This window comes from Mycena indigotica, assembly GCF_014461135.1.
Source record: "Mycena indigotica strain 171206Taipei chromosome Unknown Mind.scaff0018, whole genome shotgun sequence".
Lineage (NCBI taxonomy): Eukaryota > Fungi > Basidiomycota > Agaricomycetes > Agaricales > Mycenaceae > Mycena > Mycena indigotica.
This window is the reverse complement of record NW_023503017.1, coordinates 554,900-571,152: the sequence shown is the minus strand read 5'-3', so window position 1 is coordinate 571,152 and position 16,253 is coordinate 554,900. Positions and strand designations below refer to the sequence as shown.

The 16,253-nt window shown below is 54.6% G+C and overlaps 5 protein-coding genes across 5 annotated transcripts; 3 read left to right on the top strand and 2 right to left on the bottom strand.

Annotated features, from left to right (window-relative positions):
* Positions 1-6,323: 6,323 nt before the first annotated feature.
* Positions 6,324-6,807, bottom strand: MIND_01410200 (Hydrophobin 2; the record flags this gene model as incomplete). The annotated part of the gene is made up of 3 exons (XM_037370498.1): positions 6,709-6,807; positions 6,457-6,659; positions 6,324-6,408 (listed from the first exon to the last, which is right to left on the bottom strand). The coding sequence occupies exons 1-3, from the start codon at positions 6,748-6,750 to the stop codon at positions 6,324-6,326; spliced, it is 330 nt and encodes a 109-aa protein (XP_037213090.1). The 5' UTR covers positions 6,751-6,807.
* Positions 6,808-8,422: 1,615 nt separating this feature from the next.
* On the top strand, positions 8,423-8,911 carry MIND_01410100 (Hydrophobin 2; the record flags this gene model as incomplete). Its single annotated transcript, XM_037370497.1, has 3 exons — positions 8,423-8,527; positions 8,578-8,780; positions 8,827-8,911. Exons 1-3 carry the CDS (start codon positions 8,486-8,488, stop codon positions 8,909-8,911), a joined length of 330 nt encoding a protein of 109 aa, XP_037213089.1. The 5' UTR covers positions 8,423-8,485.
* Positions 8,912-9,804: 893 nt separating this feature from the next.
* On the top strand, positions 9,805-11,770 carry MIND_01410000 (uncharacterized protein; the record flags this gene model as incomplete). Its single annotated transcript, XM_037370496.1, has 10 exons — positions 9,805-10,110; positions 10,158-10,396; positions 10,453-10,642; positions 10,692-10,843; positions 10,895-10,979; positions 11,030-11,161; positions 11,213-11,264; positions 11,310-11,336; positions 11,386-11,521; positions 11,578-11,770. The coding sequence occupies 10 exons, from the start codon at positions 9,805-9,807 to the stop codon at positions 11,768-11,770; spliced, it is 1,512 nt and encodes a 503-aa protein (XP_037213088.1).
* Positions 11,771-11,987: 217 nt separating this feature from the next.
* Positions 11,988-12,470, bottom strand: MIND_01409900 (uncharacterized protein; the record flags this gene model as incomplete). The annotated part of the gene is made up of 1 exon (XM_037370495.1): positions 11,988-12,470. One exon carries the CDS (start codon positions 12,468-12,470, stop codon positions 11,988-11,990), a length of 483 nt encoding a protein of 160 aa, XP_037213087.1.
* Positions 12,471-14,581: 2,111 nt separating this feature from the next.
* On the top strand, positions 14,582-15,528 carry MIND_01409800 (histone H3; the record flags this gene model as incomplete). Its single annotated transcript, XM_037370494.1, has 6 exons — positions 14,582-14,791; positions 14,847-14,871; positions 14,923-14,975; positions 15,110-15,316; positions 15,366-15,438; positions 15,488-15,528. 6 exons carry the CDS (start codon positions 14,582-14,584, stop codon positions 15,526-15,528), a joined length of 609 nt encoding a protein of 202 aa, XP_037213086.1.
* Between the last annotated feature and the right edge of the window lie 725 nt (positions 15,529-16,253).

Sequence of the window (16,253 nt, the reverse complement as noted above, 5' to 3'; positions counted from 1 at the left end):
CGTCCGCTATGCCATGTCGTTTATGGCAGAAGGACCCGCTCAGCAATGGGCGGAGCGCCACGGAAGCAAAGCCCCGTTTCCGTTTCCGTCCTGGGGCTCGTTCGTTTCCGAGTTTCGACTCCGGTTCGTCGAGGAGAACGAGCAAGATCATGCTCTCTCCAAACTGGAGACTTCCGCCTATCACATGGGCACAAAGGATGTCTACCAGTACACCGACGACTTCGAGGACCTGATGGACCTCGCCGGATTCGAAGACGCGTTGGTCAAGGTGACCAAGTTCCGCCACGGACTTGACCCCCTGATCAACAACGGAATCACGTCCTCGAACGACCCCCGGACCTCCGGGACTACCTTAGCTGGCGCACCCGGGCCTTCCGTCAATACGAGGCCCTGGTCCGGGCCAAGCTGATCAAGTCAGCCGCCCCCAAGACGCCTGGCGGTTTAATTCGGACTCCGTTTCCGGTCAACCGCATCCCGGCTCCGGCCCCTTTCCGCCCGGTGGCTCCGGTCGTGCCACCCGCGGCCCGCGCCCCCCCGGTGCCTCCAGCTCCCGTCCCTATGGAGTTGGATCGCACCAGGGCTCGGGGTGCCCCTCGTCGCGCCTGCTTCAGGTGCGGCGACCCAAACCATCTCGCCCGGGATTGCCCCCCCCCGGGACGTCCGCTCAATGGACATCCTCGACGAGGTGATCCAACAACTCGGTGACGAGATGTTAGCGGAGTTGATCGCCCGCTACTCGGACACAGCTGCGCTGCCGGAAACAGCCGCGGAGTCGATGGCCGGAGAGGATTTTGTCCCGTGCCCTCGTTCGCGTCCGTAAATCGTTTCGCTTGTTTGTATGACGAATCAATTCCTTTGCCCTACAACGAGCCTGAAACGAAAGACATACCCTCCCCCCCCCCCCTTCGACTCCGTTTCCGACTCCGCCCGCGACTCCGGTCATCGTCCTTCGCCGCCTCACTGCCTGGGAAAAGAAATTGCCCAAGCAGTACACTGTCGCTGCTTCCCCTGGAGTGAACTCCCTCCACCTCCCGTTGGAGCTAGAGTCCACTACCAGCGCTTAAACTCTCGCTCTCTGGCCTGGTTGACTGTGGTGCCACCTCCGACTTTATCGACACGAACTATGTCGCCGGAATGGCATTCCGGTCCGCACCCTGGCGCAACCGATTCCGGTCTTTAACGTTGATGGCACCCCGAACGACGCCGGCTCCATCAACCAGATCGCGGACTTGGTCTTACGCTACAAAGGCCATTCCGAGCGTGTTCAACTTCGCCGTCACTCATCTTGGTAAACAAGACCTTATTCTGGGGTACTCCTGGCTGCGGAAGCATAACCCGGAAATCAATTGGGAAACCAAGGAGGTCAAGATGACACAGTGCCCCCGCGGCTGCTCCACTTGCCGTGAGGAAGAACGCGTTGAACGGACTGAGCTACGGCGACTCCGGCTGCTCCAGAAGCGACTCCGCTCCGGCCCGTTCCCCTCGATCTGCGCCATGGACCTCTCTGGGCCTGACGACGGAGACGATTCCGTCTCCGGTGACGACTCCGCCCTGCCTGATCTGATGCCGGACTCCGACGACGACGAAGGCGATGGTCAGCTTGAAGATGGTGACCGCATCTTCTACACCTCGTTCCGCCCCTCGGAGGAGATACGCGCTGGCAGTACTGTCTCACAGCGCCTGGCCGAAGCCTTCGCCAGGAACTCCGCCCCTCCGCCCTCCGAGATCCCGGACTGGGCTAAGGAGTTTCAGGACGTCTTCAACAAGGAGTCCTTCGACACGCTACCGGAGCGGAGAGCCTGGGACCACGCCATTGAACTCGTCCCCGACGCTAAGCCCACCAACTGCAAGGTGTACCCCATCTCGCCCCTCGAGCAACGCGAGGCTCGACGCGTTCATTGAGGAAGGGCTTTCGACGGGCCGGATTCGCCCCTCCAAGTCTCCGATGGCGTCTCCGGTCTTCTTCGTCAAGAAGAAGGACGGCGGACTCCGCTTCGTCCAGGACTACCGTGCTCTCAACGCGATGACTGTCAAAAACCGGTACCCCCTTCCGCTGATCAACGACCTCATCAACCGGCTCAAAGGCGCTCGTTACTTCACCAAACTCGGCGTCCGTTGGGGCTTCAACAACGTCCGGATCAAGGAAGGTGACGAGTGGAAAGCAGCTTTCCGGACTAACCGAGGCCTGTTCGAGCCCTTGGTGATGTATTTCGGCCTGACAAACTCTCCCTGACGTTCCAAACGATGATGAATGACATTTTCCAGGACCTCATCCTCTCCGGAGACGTCATGATCTACCTTGACGACATCCTGATCGCCCATTCCGACCTCCGGAAACACCGGCAGATCGTTCAGGAGGTCTTGCGGCGACTCCGAGAGCACAAGTTGTACCTCCGAGCGGAGAAGTGCGACTTTGAAAAATCGTCAATCGAGTACCTCGGAGTCATCATCTCCCACAACCACGTCGAAATGGACCCCGTCAAGGTCGCAGGCGTCTCCGCTTGGCCGACTCCGGAAAACAAGAAGGACATTCAGCAGTTCCTTGGGTTCGCTAATTTCTACCGCAGGTTCATTCGGGACTTCTCGACCCTTGCGCGCCCTCTTTTCGTGCTCACCAAGAAGGACCAGCAATGGACTTGGGGCGACGCGGAGGCCTCCGCGTTCCAAGCGATCAAGGACGCAGTCACCTCGGAACCGGTCCTGGCGATTCCGGACGACGCACGGCCTTTCCGACTCGAGGCGGACAGCTCTGATTATGCGACGGGGCCGGTTCTTTCACAATCCGCCCCGGACGGGAAGTGGCACCCTGTAGCATTCTATTCCAAAAGCTTAAATGATGTCCAGCGCAATTACGAAATCCACGACAAGGAGATGCTGGCGATCATCCGCGCACTCGAGGAGTATAGACACTTCCTCGAGGGCGCTGCGCATCCCGTCGAGATTTGGACTGACCATAAGAATCTGGAGTACTTCAGGAAGACGCAGCACCTCAACCGGAGACAGGCCCGCTGGTCCCTCTACCTCTCCCGGTTCGACTTCACGCTGCACCACAAGCCCGGCCGCGACATGGGCCGACCTGACGCCCTCTCTCGGAGACCCGACCACGGAATCGATTCCGACAACTCCGGCGTCGTCCTTCTGCGGCCCGAACTCTTCCATGTCCGCGCTCTCGGCGTTTCCGTTTCCGGCCCTGGTTCTGAACTCCTTCGCGACATCCGCGATGCCCTCTCCGGTGAGCCTGACCTGGAGGAGCCCGTCGCACTAGCGGCCCGGCAACTCCTAAAGGTCCAAGGTCAAGCTCGAGGCCCCCGCTCCTCGCGCTCCGACGAGTGGGCTGTCTCCGGTGGTCTTCTTCACTTTCGTGGGAAGATTGTCGTACCTAAGGATAAGGACCTCCGGAGACGCATCATCGAGCTCTGCCACGACACTCGAAGTTGCCGGACACGCTGGTCGCTTCAAGACCTTGGAGTTGGTCTCCCGGAACTACTGGTGGCCTCAGATGTCTCGCCATATTGGCCGGTGCGTCGCGACCTGTGACTTGTGCTGTCGCACCAAAGCACTCCGGAGACTGCCCCACGGAGAGCTGCACCCGACGGAAACGCCCCCAGAGCGTTGGCATACCGTCTCCGTCGACTTCATCGTCGAGCTTCCGGAGGCCCATGGGTACGACGATCATGGTCGTCGTCCGACACCCTTGGGAAGCGTGCCCACTTCTCGGAGTGTCACACCACGGTCGACACAGTAGGGGCGGCTCGCCTCTACTACCGGAATGTCTGGCGCCATCACGGGACTCCGGAGAAGTACGTCTCCGACCGCGGCTCGCAGTTCATCGCGGACTTCACCCGAGAACTTTGGCGTCTAATCGGCATCAAGCCAGCCACGTCCACCGCGTATCATCCACAGACGGACGGTCAGACAGAGCGCGTCAACCAGGAGTTGGAGCAATACCTGCGGATCTTCACCAACTATCAGCAGGACGACTGGGATGAGCTGATTCCGGCCGCGGAGTTCGCCTACAACAACCACGTTCACTCCTCCACGCAACAAGTCCCCTTCATGACGGACACGGGACGGCTCCCGCGCATGGGCTTCGAACCCGGAGTCCGTTCCGCCATGGAGTCAGTGAACGAGTTCCGCGACCAGATCGCCACTGGTGTTGCCGAAGCCAAGGCCGCGCTCACTAAGGCCAAAGAGGAGTACAAGCGCTACTACGACCGGAGACGCACTCCGTCTCCGGAGTTTAAGGTTGGCGACCGTGTTTGGCTGGATGCCTCTGACATCAGGACGACTCGCCCCTCGGAGAAGTTCTCCCACCGCCGCCTCGGACCGTTCAAGATAGTCGCGGAGATCAGCAAAGGTGCCTACAAGCTCGACCTCCCTCCGCGCTACTCGAAGCTCCACCCGGTCTTCCCCGTCGTCAAGCTCGAGCTCGCCCAAGATGACCCCTTCGACGGACGCCCCGGCTACGACCAGCCCCCTCCGGACCTCGAGGACGGAGTCCCGGAGTGGGAAGTAGAGGAAATCCTGGACGCAAGGGTGAGGTATAAACGGCTGAATTCCCCGTCAGATGGAAAGGCTACGACGCGTCGCACGACCAGTGGGTCCGCTTCGACCGCGTCTTCGCCCCGGAGAAAATCGCGGAGTTCTATCGTAAGTACCCTGGCAAACCACGGCACATCGCCTCTGCAACCTTCGACTCGATTCCATTCCGGTCTATGCGTCGGGACGCCGCATTCAAAGGGGGGGGTGATGTCAGGGGAACCTCCCTTTCGGCCCCTCGGAGACGATTCCGATTCCGGTCCGACTCCGGTTCCGACTCCGGCGATCGCATCACCGCCTCCGTCAGGCGCATCGCCGCCCCCCGCCTGGCGATCCCCCTGGGACCTGGCCTGCGACATGGCGCAGGCATACTGCACGGAGCAACGATCAACCTTGGCGCGTCAAGAGCGCAGTATATAGTTCCGCTACCTAGCAGGCGGACCCTTAGAGTTTCTTCTCTTTGGATCCTCCCCTGCTAGGTCAGCCTCACTTGTATTTGCTTACTTCTATTCACTCTTTGGATCCTCCCCTGCTAGGACCTTGATCTCAGGCCTCCGGGGTTGCCCTTACAGTGTTTGCCCTAGGTGCCTTAATAAGGGGTCCTTCTTCTAAGCTTTAAGTAAGCCTAAGGCCTTATTAAGACCCCACTCTTAACCCCCTTAACTGTCATTTTAATATTTATTTTCAGAATGTTTTTAAGTATGGTGCAATATTATTTTTCTGCAGATAACTATGACCAAATTCTAACTTCAGAGTTATCAAAAGGCTATCACATAAGTTCATATTGTGACAGAATATGTTATTACCATCACTGACCAGCCAGTGATGGCTGAACATGTGACCGTTAAGGGCTTAATTACCCCCAGCCCACCATCTTAAGCCCACCTGAGGGGGCTTAGGGCGAACACTGATATTATTATTATGGTAGGGTGCAGTTTTTTGATCCAGTTTACAAACTGGTTTATAAACCAGTGTTTATAAACCCTGGTTTGGAAAGATTTCACAGGCCTCCTGGTTTATAAACCAGGCTAGTCACGTGACTTAAGTGATCTGACTACTGCCAGCTGATCAACATTATGAATTACAGGTCCTGTACATAATATATAGCAAATTATGACCTGTACCATAGGTGACTGAGAGAAAAGAGATATGAAGGTAACCCTTTCAGCTAGAATTTAGGACTAAATTTTTTTTATATTGTGACATCAAAATGTCACATGCTTGGTTGCCTGGTTTACAAACCAGTTTACAAACACCAGTTTGGGACACCAAAAATTATAAACCGTTTTTTAATACTCAAATCTTTAAAAACTGCACCCTATATTATGGAATGCAAGTCCCAGTGATTGTTGTCAACATCTCTAAGATGTTCCTTTTTTCAGTCATCCACGGGCATTGGTCTGGCGCTCACAGAGCTGAGGGCCAGTCCAGCAGCATTGGCGACCGTCGTTGCAAGACTCTAAACAAACTCAAATTGATAACGGTCTACTCGCACTTCTGCTCAGGCTCAGGCTTTCAAGTTTCAACTTCAAGCTTATTTCTGTCCTCAAATGCAAATTCAACGCTGAGCAACAGCTCTTGCGCAGAACGCAGCACCTGGCGGGAGCTACAGATAACGTCTCAATGCCGGTCTGACGGAGAAGCAAGCAGTGTCGGACATTCCTGAATCCTGAGGTATGACTTCATGCGCGGATTCCAGACTCGGAGATTGCAAAAAGCAAACAAATTAAAATTTCCAACCACAAAACCAAGTGTACTATACGACCACGGTCCACTAAAGCCGCTCAGAGGGTGATTGGGAGGCAGTTGATGGCGATGAGGCCGCCCCATTGCTGCTGAGGCGCCTGGCAAGTGACGGTGGTGCCTCCGCTGGAGGAAATTAAGCGACTGCTGCGCTGAACGACGAGGAAAACCTACCAGTTGTTGCCGATGACGGTGATCGGGGAGCAGCTGAGACCGACAGGGACGTTCAGTCCACCGAGGTCGATGCCCAAGAGACCGAGGATGGCTGAGGCAATGCTGGTGGTCGAAGAGACAACGCTGTTGCAGCATTGGGGGGAGTCGGATGGGGGCGGGTTAGTGCGCGACTCGAGGCCGTTAGGCGCGGCGGCAGCAAGGGTCTAGAAAGAGAGGTCAGTGCTTGACGCGCTGGTTAGTGAAGAGACTAACAGCGAGGGCCAGGACGGCGGTGTACTTGAGGTTGGCGAACATCTTTGTGAGGAGGCTGAGTTTACTTGAACGAGGTGAGTTCGAGTGAAGAATGCAGGCCGACCCTGGGCAGCTTTTATACAGTTTTCGGGCCCTTAGTGATTGGACATCTTTTTTCTTCTGGAAACTTGCACTTCGAATTTGGACAAGGCGCACGGTAGCAACGTCATTGGGATCATGACCTGCCAGATGGACGCATGGTGTGCTTATAATTGTCTGTCGGAGGCGGGAGCCAATGAGCGATCGTCTTTGCATGAAGATGCCGAGGACAAAGGGACGGCCAGCCTTGTTCGTCAGTTATTGCTCGCACGAACCCGGTGAAGCGCATAGGCTTGTATCGTTCCTCGTTGGGGTCTTCTGCATCAGCATTCAACTCCGAAAGGTCGGATGTGGTTCAAGTTGGCAGGAAAGGAAAGAGGAGGATATCCAGCACTGTTGATAGCACTGGCAGTTGTGTCGAAATGGGTTTGTTTCTGAGAAGACTGTCCTCGCAGGCCCGGGAATTCTTGCCACATCCCGACGGGCTGCATGCTGTTCGAAGTCGGCGGTGAGAAGCTGAGACCTTGAACGGGCAGGGAGACCACCGTAGACGGCGTAGACGGCGTTTGAGAGAGTCTTAATCCTGAGACGACACGATTGGTCGCAGGTGGTTGGTGCAACGACATTGGACAGAAGACTGGTGAGGGTCCGCGGTTTCTGATGACGCCCAACGTCGGTAATACCCCAGATGACAAGTTTCTGATATAATCCAGATAGTCTTGGCCAACTTCCACCGTATTGGGGGTGTACAGTTGGCGGCTGAAGTCTGAAGGGAGGAAGGAATGATGCGGCAGCGGTGACGTAGGTGGCGGTCAATATCGGACCCGGACCATGGCCTTCCGACTTGTTCCCGTACGATTTGGCTCGCGTCAAATGGCGGAGAAAAAGCTGGGTAGGTCGTAGGAATACTAGTAGATGTTGTGTTATCGTGAGGCAAAGAATGATTCAAGTTCGCCCGACTACCCCGCCTCCACATTCTTCGAGTTTGCGCATCAAGGAACGGCGTGTCGTGCGCGAAAGGCGGAATGAACGATGACAACGTCCGACAGCACAAGACAATTCCCTCTTTGAGGGATTCTCGCTATTACAGCACATGCTCTTGACACGTCCGCGAATCATCAGCGGCGTATGAATAGAACTGGCCACACGAATGCCGCAGCGTCGTCAATAGCAGCTAGCAATTCAGAGGGCGGTGGGTTTGGGAGCAGTATACGGCGCATTTCCCTGAGCGCGTTCTCTCCCTTGCGATTGTAAGGCCAGCATCATGAGCTATAATCCAACTTGATGTTACTGACACACCTTTCGCACACACACCCTATATTTCGAAGTGGGCCTCGAAATGCAGCTTCGCTTTCGTTGTGGCTGTCAGGCGCTGAACGCGAATGACAGAACGACTCAACGCAAAACATAATTCGCTCCACTCAGACGCGTGTCTCGGACCAATCAGTAGGCTCCTGGGCAAGTCGCGAGATGAACGTTCATTGGCTCCTGCAGACAATTAGCACAGAAATCTGGCATATTAGGATGACGTTGCTACCGTACGCCTCGTCCAGAAGGAAAGAAGCCCAAGCCATTGAAACAAGCACAGGATGGGCCAAAAACCACCGAAGCTGCAGGGACCGGAAATGCTATAAAAGCTGGCCGGCTTTGGCAGTATTCTTCACTCGAACCCACTCGTTCAAGCCTTCTCCCAAACAACATGTTCGCCAACATCAAGTACACCGCCGTCCTGGCTCTCGCTGTTAGTATAATCGCCAACGAGCGCGTCGACCACTGACCTTTTTTTTCTAGACCCTTGCTGCCGCCGCGCCTAACGGCCTCGAGTCACGCACCAACCCGCCCCCATCCGACTCCCCCCAATGCTGCAACAGCGTTGTCTCTTCGACCACCAGCATTGCCTCGGCTATCCTTGGTCTCTTGGGCATCGACCTCGGAGGACTCAACGTCCCCGTCGGTCTCAGCTGCTCCCCCATCACCGTCATCGGCAACAACTGGTAGGTTATTCCCTCCGCTATCGCCATCCTTGCTCATCGTTTTTAGCGGCGGCACCACCGTCACTTGCCAAGCTCCCCAACAGCAATGGGGCGGCCTCATTGCCATCAACTGCATTCCTATCACCCTTTGAATGGATGGAGGAAAGATATAATTGGGTGGCTTGGTCGTTTAGCGTCGCTTGTCATTGGTCATCGGTCAACTTTGAGCAGTATATGAAAGGGCCGGCATTCATGCATTCTTGAGTACGGAAGCTACAAGACTACGAGCTCGATGAAAATTACTGAGCGGAATGGCCGTGGTACGCACTGATCCAATGTCATTCTAACCGCAAGCGTCCGATTCAGTCCGAACCGCTTCAATCACCGCTTCAATCTCGACCGCGTCTCCTGCTTCCATAGAGTTTGTCGAACGAGCACCCTGCAGACTTCATGACTTTGCAGAACAATGGGAATAAGCAGGTTACACACTTTCAATGCGACTTGTCTTCTGTCAACCACGCTCCGGAATTCAGTCCGTCCATGGTTAGGCAGACCGCGGGAGTTTATTCAACGTCGACGTCGTAGTTCTTTCGAGAGCTTTATTGACTGCACAGGTCGGGGCTATGGAGGAAGAAGCAAACAATTGACCATGGAACTTGCTTTACTTGTGGCCTTGGTCACTCGTCTACGAAACGTATTGAACGTATTGTCAGCACCATTGCAACGCAAAATGCTGCAGAATATACTCACCAGACACCGCATAGAGGCGTAAGACTCCATCCCGTATGCAACAGCGACCTCCACTAACGCATTGAAATTGGCGTTCCATGCAGCAGTCAAAGAATCATTCAGTCAGAGACCCGTTTCGCCGAGCGATGCGTTGCGTAACTCGGTAGTATGCGGCACTTTCAACTTGCGAGGATGGAGATAAATCAACAGCATGAGTCTGGACGTGGATCAAGGAGAAAGTCAGAGGAAGAACGAAAGTCACATGTGACTTTAAATTTCTCCCCGAACTTGAAGTTGTCCTTGACCAACACCACGAATGTGGGCAGCCGGTGTCTTTCCCCTCGCTCCATACGACCTCAAACTACACTACTCATACCTTCTTGAGCCGTATCACCTCCTTCATCCCATAGTAGTTGATAGTCTGTCAAGCGAAACACACGACATTACCCGAACGTACACTCAAACGGTAATGGGGACACAATTAATGGCGATAATCCCACCCCACTCCTGCCGCGGCGCCTCACAAATAACAGCCGTACCTCCTCCACTCGCACTAAGCACCTCTCCCTTCAGCACCATGCGACATAATATCCGAAAAACATACCAATTGTTACCAAGGATGGTTATCGGAGAGCAGCTCAGGCCCACGGGGACATTAAGTCCGCTCAGGTCGGCACCAGCAACGGCTGCAGCGATAAGTGCGACTGCGCTGGTGGAGGGAACGACGCTTTGACAGCATTGCGGGGAGGTTGGCGGGTCGGTGCGTGGAGCCAGGGGGCTGCCGGCGTTGGGCATGGCGGCAGCAAGGGTCTGGAGAGTCGTCTGTTACTACTCGTGTGGGAGGATACGAAGGAGAGTTCTTACAGCAAGAGCGGCGAGCGCGAAAAGTGGGGAACGCATGGCAAAGGGTGAGTTGCCCTAGCTGTCGGACTACGATTATATTCTTTCTTGACGATGACAACAGGCATGTTCGCAAGCTCGTCAAGACTCAAGAGTCAAGATTGATATTGACTTCAAGTAGTTGGAATGCAATTGATGACGGAAGTGGCGCAAATCAAGACACCCACCTGAGACCTTCCCATTTCTCTGCCTTTCCTCCACGGATGGCTGCTGTTAACTCCAGCGGCCCAATAGCCTATGTCGTCGGCCCACATGTGCGCACTCTCTTCGATCCAAATTGTCGCTCGCTAAACCCGGGCATAGCTCGCGGGCTCATCCGTCGGAGCTTTGTTCACTGGCGTTATAGCACACCAATTCGTCAGATATCTCTCAGAGTACCCAGACGAGCCGGTGTATCGTCGGGCATATGTCTATATTGCTGTTCTCATTTCGATGGCAAGCGCTGCCCTCCAGTTGTTCGTGGCCTCCTCAGCCGCCATGCCTCGATCTAGGCTCACTACTTACAGCGCAATGTCCTGGGAGAAGATCATCAACGGAGTACAGCTCCTTGGCAACCCCGACTTGCCTATGACAGGCTCAAGCTGCATGATTGTCCTCGCTTGTTCTTTCATACCTCCCCAGAGTCGCTAATGCGACGCCAGGCTGCCTTCCTCGCCCTCTACGTGCAAGCATTCTATCTCCATCGACTATTCCTTTTGTCTTGCCGGAACTGGTGGCTTGTCGCCTTCCTCGGCACCATTCTCTTCCTCGCTTTCTTGTTGAGCCTCGTTGCTGTTCGCAGCAGTCACCACACTCAAAACAAAAATGTCTCATTTGCTATTTAGGTCGGCGTGCGGTTACGTCCTTCCGCTTCGAACGAAACGACCCTGCTCCTCTGTGCGTTCTCTACCCATATTGGCCCACCGCCTAATGCTGTGCCAGATAATGTCTATTTCTCGGTCCTTCTCGGTGCGCCTCAAGAGTCAAGGTTTCTTCTTCTCTTACCTGTCGCTGCTAGGAGGAGACATTTTGCTGACACTCATTACCGTCGGCTACCTCGTCTATTTCCGCAAGCAAGTCCTTCCGCAGAGCGCGGGGCTCTACAAGAGCGTCATTCTCGTCGTGTTTCAATCCGCCGCACCGGCTACCCTGTGGTCTGTCCTCGCCCATCAACTCTCCATCTTTCTCTAAGCCTGAGCCATAAATCCAGGATGTCTGTTCAGTACGCATTCTGCGTCGCTTTCCCCAACACGCCCTCGGCGCCGTTTGCGCGGGTGACAGCGACGCTGGGCATGAACCTCGTGCTCAATAAGTTGTGGGCGATATCACTGCTCGCCACGCTCAATTCGAGGCCTAAACGGACGAAAAGTGTTGACGAAGTCCTTTCCGAGTTACGGCACTAGGCTTGTGGTTACTAAAAATACACTTGTGTACAGTAGCTGTAGCTGACTTTTAAAGTAGGAATTGACGGAGCGCTGAATAGACGATCGGTCATGAAGCATATTTTTGGAACAAGTTCATTGGTTTTACATCTCGGTACTAGTTTCAAAGATACCCGTAAGTACAGGATAGGTACTACATGAATTCGAAGGTCAAACTTGAAGATATATAATGACGACACTACCAGCCTATGGGCGATTCCCTCCCGTTTGGCACCGCATACACGCTTTCGTGCAGAAGCTGGGACAATGACACGGACGACTCCGCCGAAGCTGGTGTGCGTGGGTCGCGATCTGTCACGCCATTTGTGCTCGTCGCTGCAGTTGTGCCTGTGGTGGCAGATACGAGCGGGTCCGTGGGGGAGCATAAGGACAAATCGGGGTAGGGCGTCCCGGCTGAGTAACGTGGACGGCTACCGATGGGTGGGGCGGCGGTGTAAGGGAGTTGTGGTGCAGGACCCGTGAGTGGAGGGTGGTATGTCGTTACTATGCGGGAAGGCGACGATGATGATGATAATGATGAGGGAGAGGTGGACTGGCTGGATTGGTTTGGGGAGGACATACTCGATGAGTCGTCAGGTCTGGAGAGGAGGAGCGTTGTGGACCAGCTGTCGTATGGGCTATCCATGTGCAAGTCGCCACTGTCGTAGTTAAAGGCGTTCATGGCTGGCACGGCAGTAATCAACTGAGCGCCGAGATGAGATGGTGGGTGTTGTGGGCTTCGCGAAGCGACGGGGGTCAGTTTCTTTTAAACAGACATGAAGCAAATATCAGCTGCTGGGCGGTGGCAGCTGCCGCAACAACCGTGCCCGAGCGCACCGCTTCCCGTTGTGTGTTTTCCCGTGTCCCCGCTCGGCGCTGTCATGTAACAGCAGTCAACAGCGTGAGCCCGATTACCGCGAAACCCGTGTCACAATGTCGTCCCCGCGCTGCTCGACCCGCTCAGTTGCGGACAGTAGCGGCTGCTGCCCGGGCTTGTGGATTCGCCTGTGTGGCGCCCGTGTTGCGATGGGCCAATGGGAAGCCGCAACGTCGTCTCCCTTTGGCTTTCTTCGCTCCCGGGCGCTCATTCTTGACTCCTGATTGGGAGAGCGCTTGCCGCAACCGGGCCATGGGAGTTGTCACGAGCGAGGTGTTTTCCGGTTTCGGGCTGCGCGGACGGATGTGGGCGGCGTTGAGCGCTGTTTTTGGTGGCGGACGTCGTCCTCTGATGCGATGATCCGCATCGGACAACCGGTCCGGTTCGGATCGGAGGGCGGCAACTGTCAGCAGATTGCCGCCCATCCAGCCCAGCGCCCAGCGCCCACGACATCGGGACGGACAAGAACAGTGATTCCTATGATTCCTTGAGGGAGACACGAGGAGCTGCGCAATGTGGCCCACACAATCACGATTCACCGTCAATTTAAATCATGCGACAGCTCCGTATCTACGGCCGTCGCCACTGACAAGTACAACTTGAAGGTGAAAGTACGAAGACATCTGGCGCTCCGCATCTAAAAAATGGGAAGACGGGCCGGCAATAATCAATTCATCAACATATATGTGTGGTATGCATGGGATCATGATCAGTAACCAATGCGCGGCGTCCAGCGGGAAAACCTGGTAAGCTTCAAAAGCAGCTGGCGAGTGAAATCGAGGGCTCAGAGCTACAGGGAAAGCCGACGCAAGTTAAATGGTGATGCTAAAAAGGAGCTAAAGGAACGTACATGCGATACAACCTTAGGAATTCGGAATAATTGAAGAATAATGATACTGTACCCCTGTCAACTCGTTGAAGGCATGAGTGTGTTGAGTCAGTGACTGGTGGTGGTGGTGGTGGTGATCGTCCATTCGGTCGCTTCTCCTCCTCTGTTTTCACGTCATCGAGTCCAGGAATGACACCGTCGATTGCCGGATGCTCCATCGCCAACGCCGCGCGAAGCCGTTCCTTGACCTTTTCGACCCGCTTCGCGTGGGCACCACCGATAGCGATGAACACCGCAGCGAGAAATGCCACAGAGGAACTTGAAGCTCGCAGGAATAAGAATGCGATCAGACCAACAAGTCCGCAAATGAACTAATCCAGTCAGAAGAGCATGTGCATCCCATGACGATAACAGAGTCAAGAGTCATTGGTGGGAGGTCTCTTGTGGAAGCGGCGCCCCGCAATTGATCTTTGAGAAATTGAGATATATAACTCGGATAACGAACTCTTACAGAGGAGAGTTCGACACAGGTAGTCCGAGACTCCGAGAAGCTAAGGCCGAATGTACACAGGCTGCTAATGTCGTGCGTCGATGTGTCTTTAGAGAGTCGAGGTTTGCGCGTGTTCTTGCCACTTGGTTGATGCACATGGCGCCGAGGTTTCCTTTTCGAGAAGTATCCCCCGTCGTACACCTCAACTTGCCCTCAACAACAGCAATTTATACGGCGAGCAAGGATTCAAAGTACGCGGCGCCGAGAGTTGGGATGTCTTGTCAGTTTTGTGCAATGGGTACGACTGAGTGGTTGCTGAGTGGCAGTAATGAAGGCAAAACGCCGCGACGGGAATGTTTGAGGGAGGGCACCAGGAGTGCTAGGCGGTGAGCTTCTGGACCACCATTTGTCTCTAGCAGTCAAATTGAAGCCAGAGAAAGCGACTGGAGAAAGTACATTGTGGCTGTGCAGCGGAGTCAATGGTCAAAATACGCAATGAAAGACGATTTTCGCGCACTTGGCTCTTTGCATAGCGGTCTAGCATGGCAAGAACGATGAGGAAGTGACTTGCGAACAGTCTCCGTCGCTTTTCATTCGATGACGGGTCGTTGGGCGAGGAGGAGAACGGAGTCGGGCTATCTTCCAGCTGCCAAATCGACGTTTCCACTTGGCTTCTGGCTGTCACGTGCAAAGATTCCGGCCAGCAGAGGGTCTTTTTGGGGGTCTCAGCCACTTGACGAGTCGTCGTTTTTCTCCTCCCACCACCACAAGCTCCCCTCAAGACAACACCCAATGGCCCGTACCAAGGTCCGTCGTGCCTGTAAACGCCCACACACGCCACGTACTCACCCTTGTCTTCCAGCAAACCGCTCGCAAGTCGACTGGAGGTCCGTCGCTCCCCTCGTCGTCATCGTGTGCCTCTCCTGACTCTTTTCCAGGCAAGGCCCCTCGTAAACAACTTGCCACCAAGGCCGCCCGCAAGACCGCACCTGTAAGCATTCCCATCTCCACTCCCATCACGGCCCGACACTTCCTCATCATCGCTGTCGGGCGTCGGTCATCGTCGCACAGCCACGCCGCCCTGTGACTGATGTGACACGAGTCAATGCTGACATCATCTTTTAGGGCCCGACAGGTGGTGTCAAGAAGCCCCATCGTTTCCGGCCTGGTACCGTCGCGCTCCGTGAAATTCGTCGCTACCAGAAGTCGACTGAGCTGCTCATCCGCAAGCTCCCCTTCCAGCGTCTTGTACGTGAGATCGCCCAGGACTTCAAGACGGACCTCCGTTTCCAGTCGAGCGCTGTCATGGCCCTCCAGGAGGCTGCCGAGGCGGTGTGTTGCTGTCTGTCTTCTGTGGAGGACATTGCTGATAGACCCCCAGTACCTTGTCTCGCTCTTCGAAGACACTAACCTCGCAGCCATCCACGCTAAGCGCGTCACCATCCAACCCAAGGGTGTGTCTATACTCCATTCTTCTTATCGCTCTAATGCGGGACCTCCTAGACCTCGCTCTTGCCCGCCGTCTCCGTGGCGAGCGCTCGTAAAGCACTCTTCCTTATACACCGCCGCCGAGATGGAATACCGTCCGGAAGCTTCTGTATTCTATGTACGCGACGGACAGTCTATTTGCTCTTCTTTATTTGTGTACTAGTATGATTCGTCGAGAAGTTCGACGAAGAGAGTGTAATGACATTCGTAATACAGTTTTACTTTTGAGCCTTGGATTCGATGAGCGTTGGCACTGGATGCATAGGTTCTTTTGTCGCCCGACACCTTGAGATATTGATGTCCAAGCTGACACTGATAATGAATCTGGTTACATGCGTTCTTACTAGGCTGGTTGAGAGATCCCCCCCTTGGGAAAGTTATAAGATAAAGTGAAGAGTAAATCCCAGAGTTATCTATCTATTTGTTCTGTCACAAAAATGATAAAACTGCCATATAAATGGTACCTTTTGACACAAAGAAAAATCTGTGGACAAAGCAGCAGCAGCAGCAGCCGCGCAGCCGCGCAGTGTTGTTGATAAGGGTCTTAATAAGGGTCAGCCTTCAAGCTAAGTACCTTATTAAGGGTTCCAATAAGAGTGTTTCCTTTTTTGGGAACCAACATAATTTCAGGCATTGGAATTACTATCAGAACCTTCTCACTCAGGCTCATACCCATCCGTCATTGCAAAGCGGCCAGATCCGAGAGCATAGTTTTCAGCTAAATATGTAATGATTTATCTAGCAGAAAAGAAGAAAAAGACCCTAGATCTTTCTTTCAGAT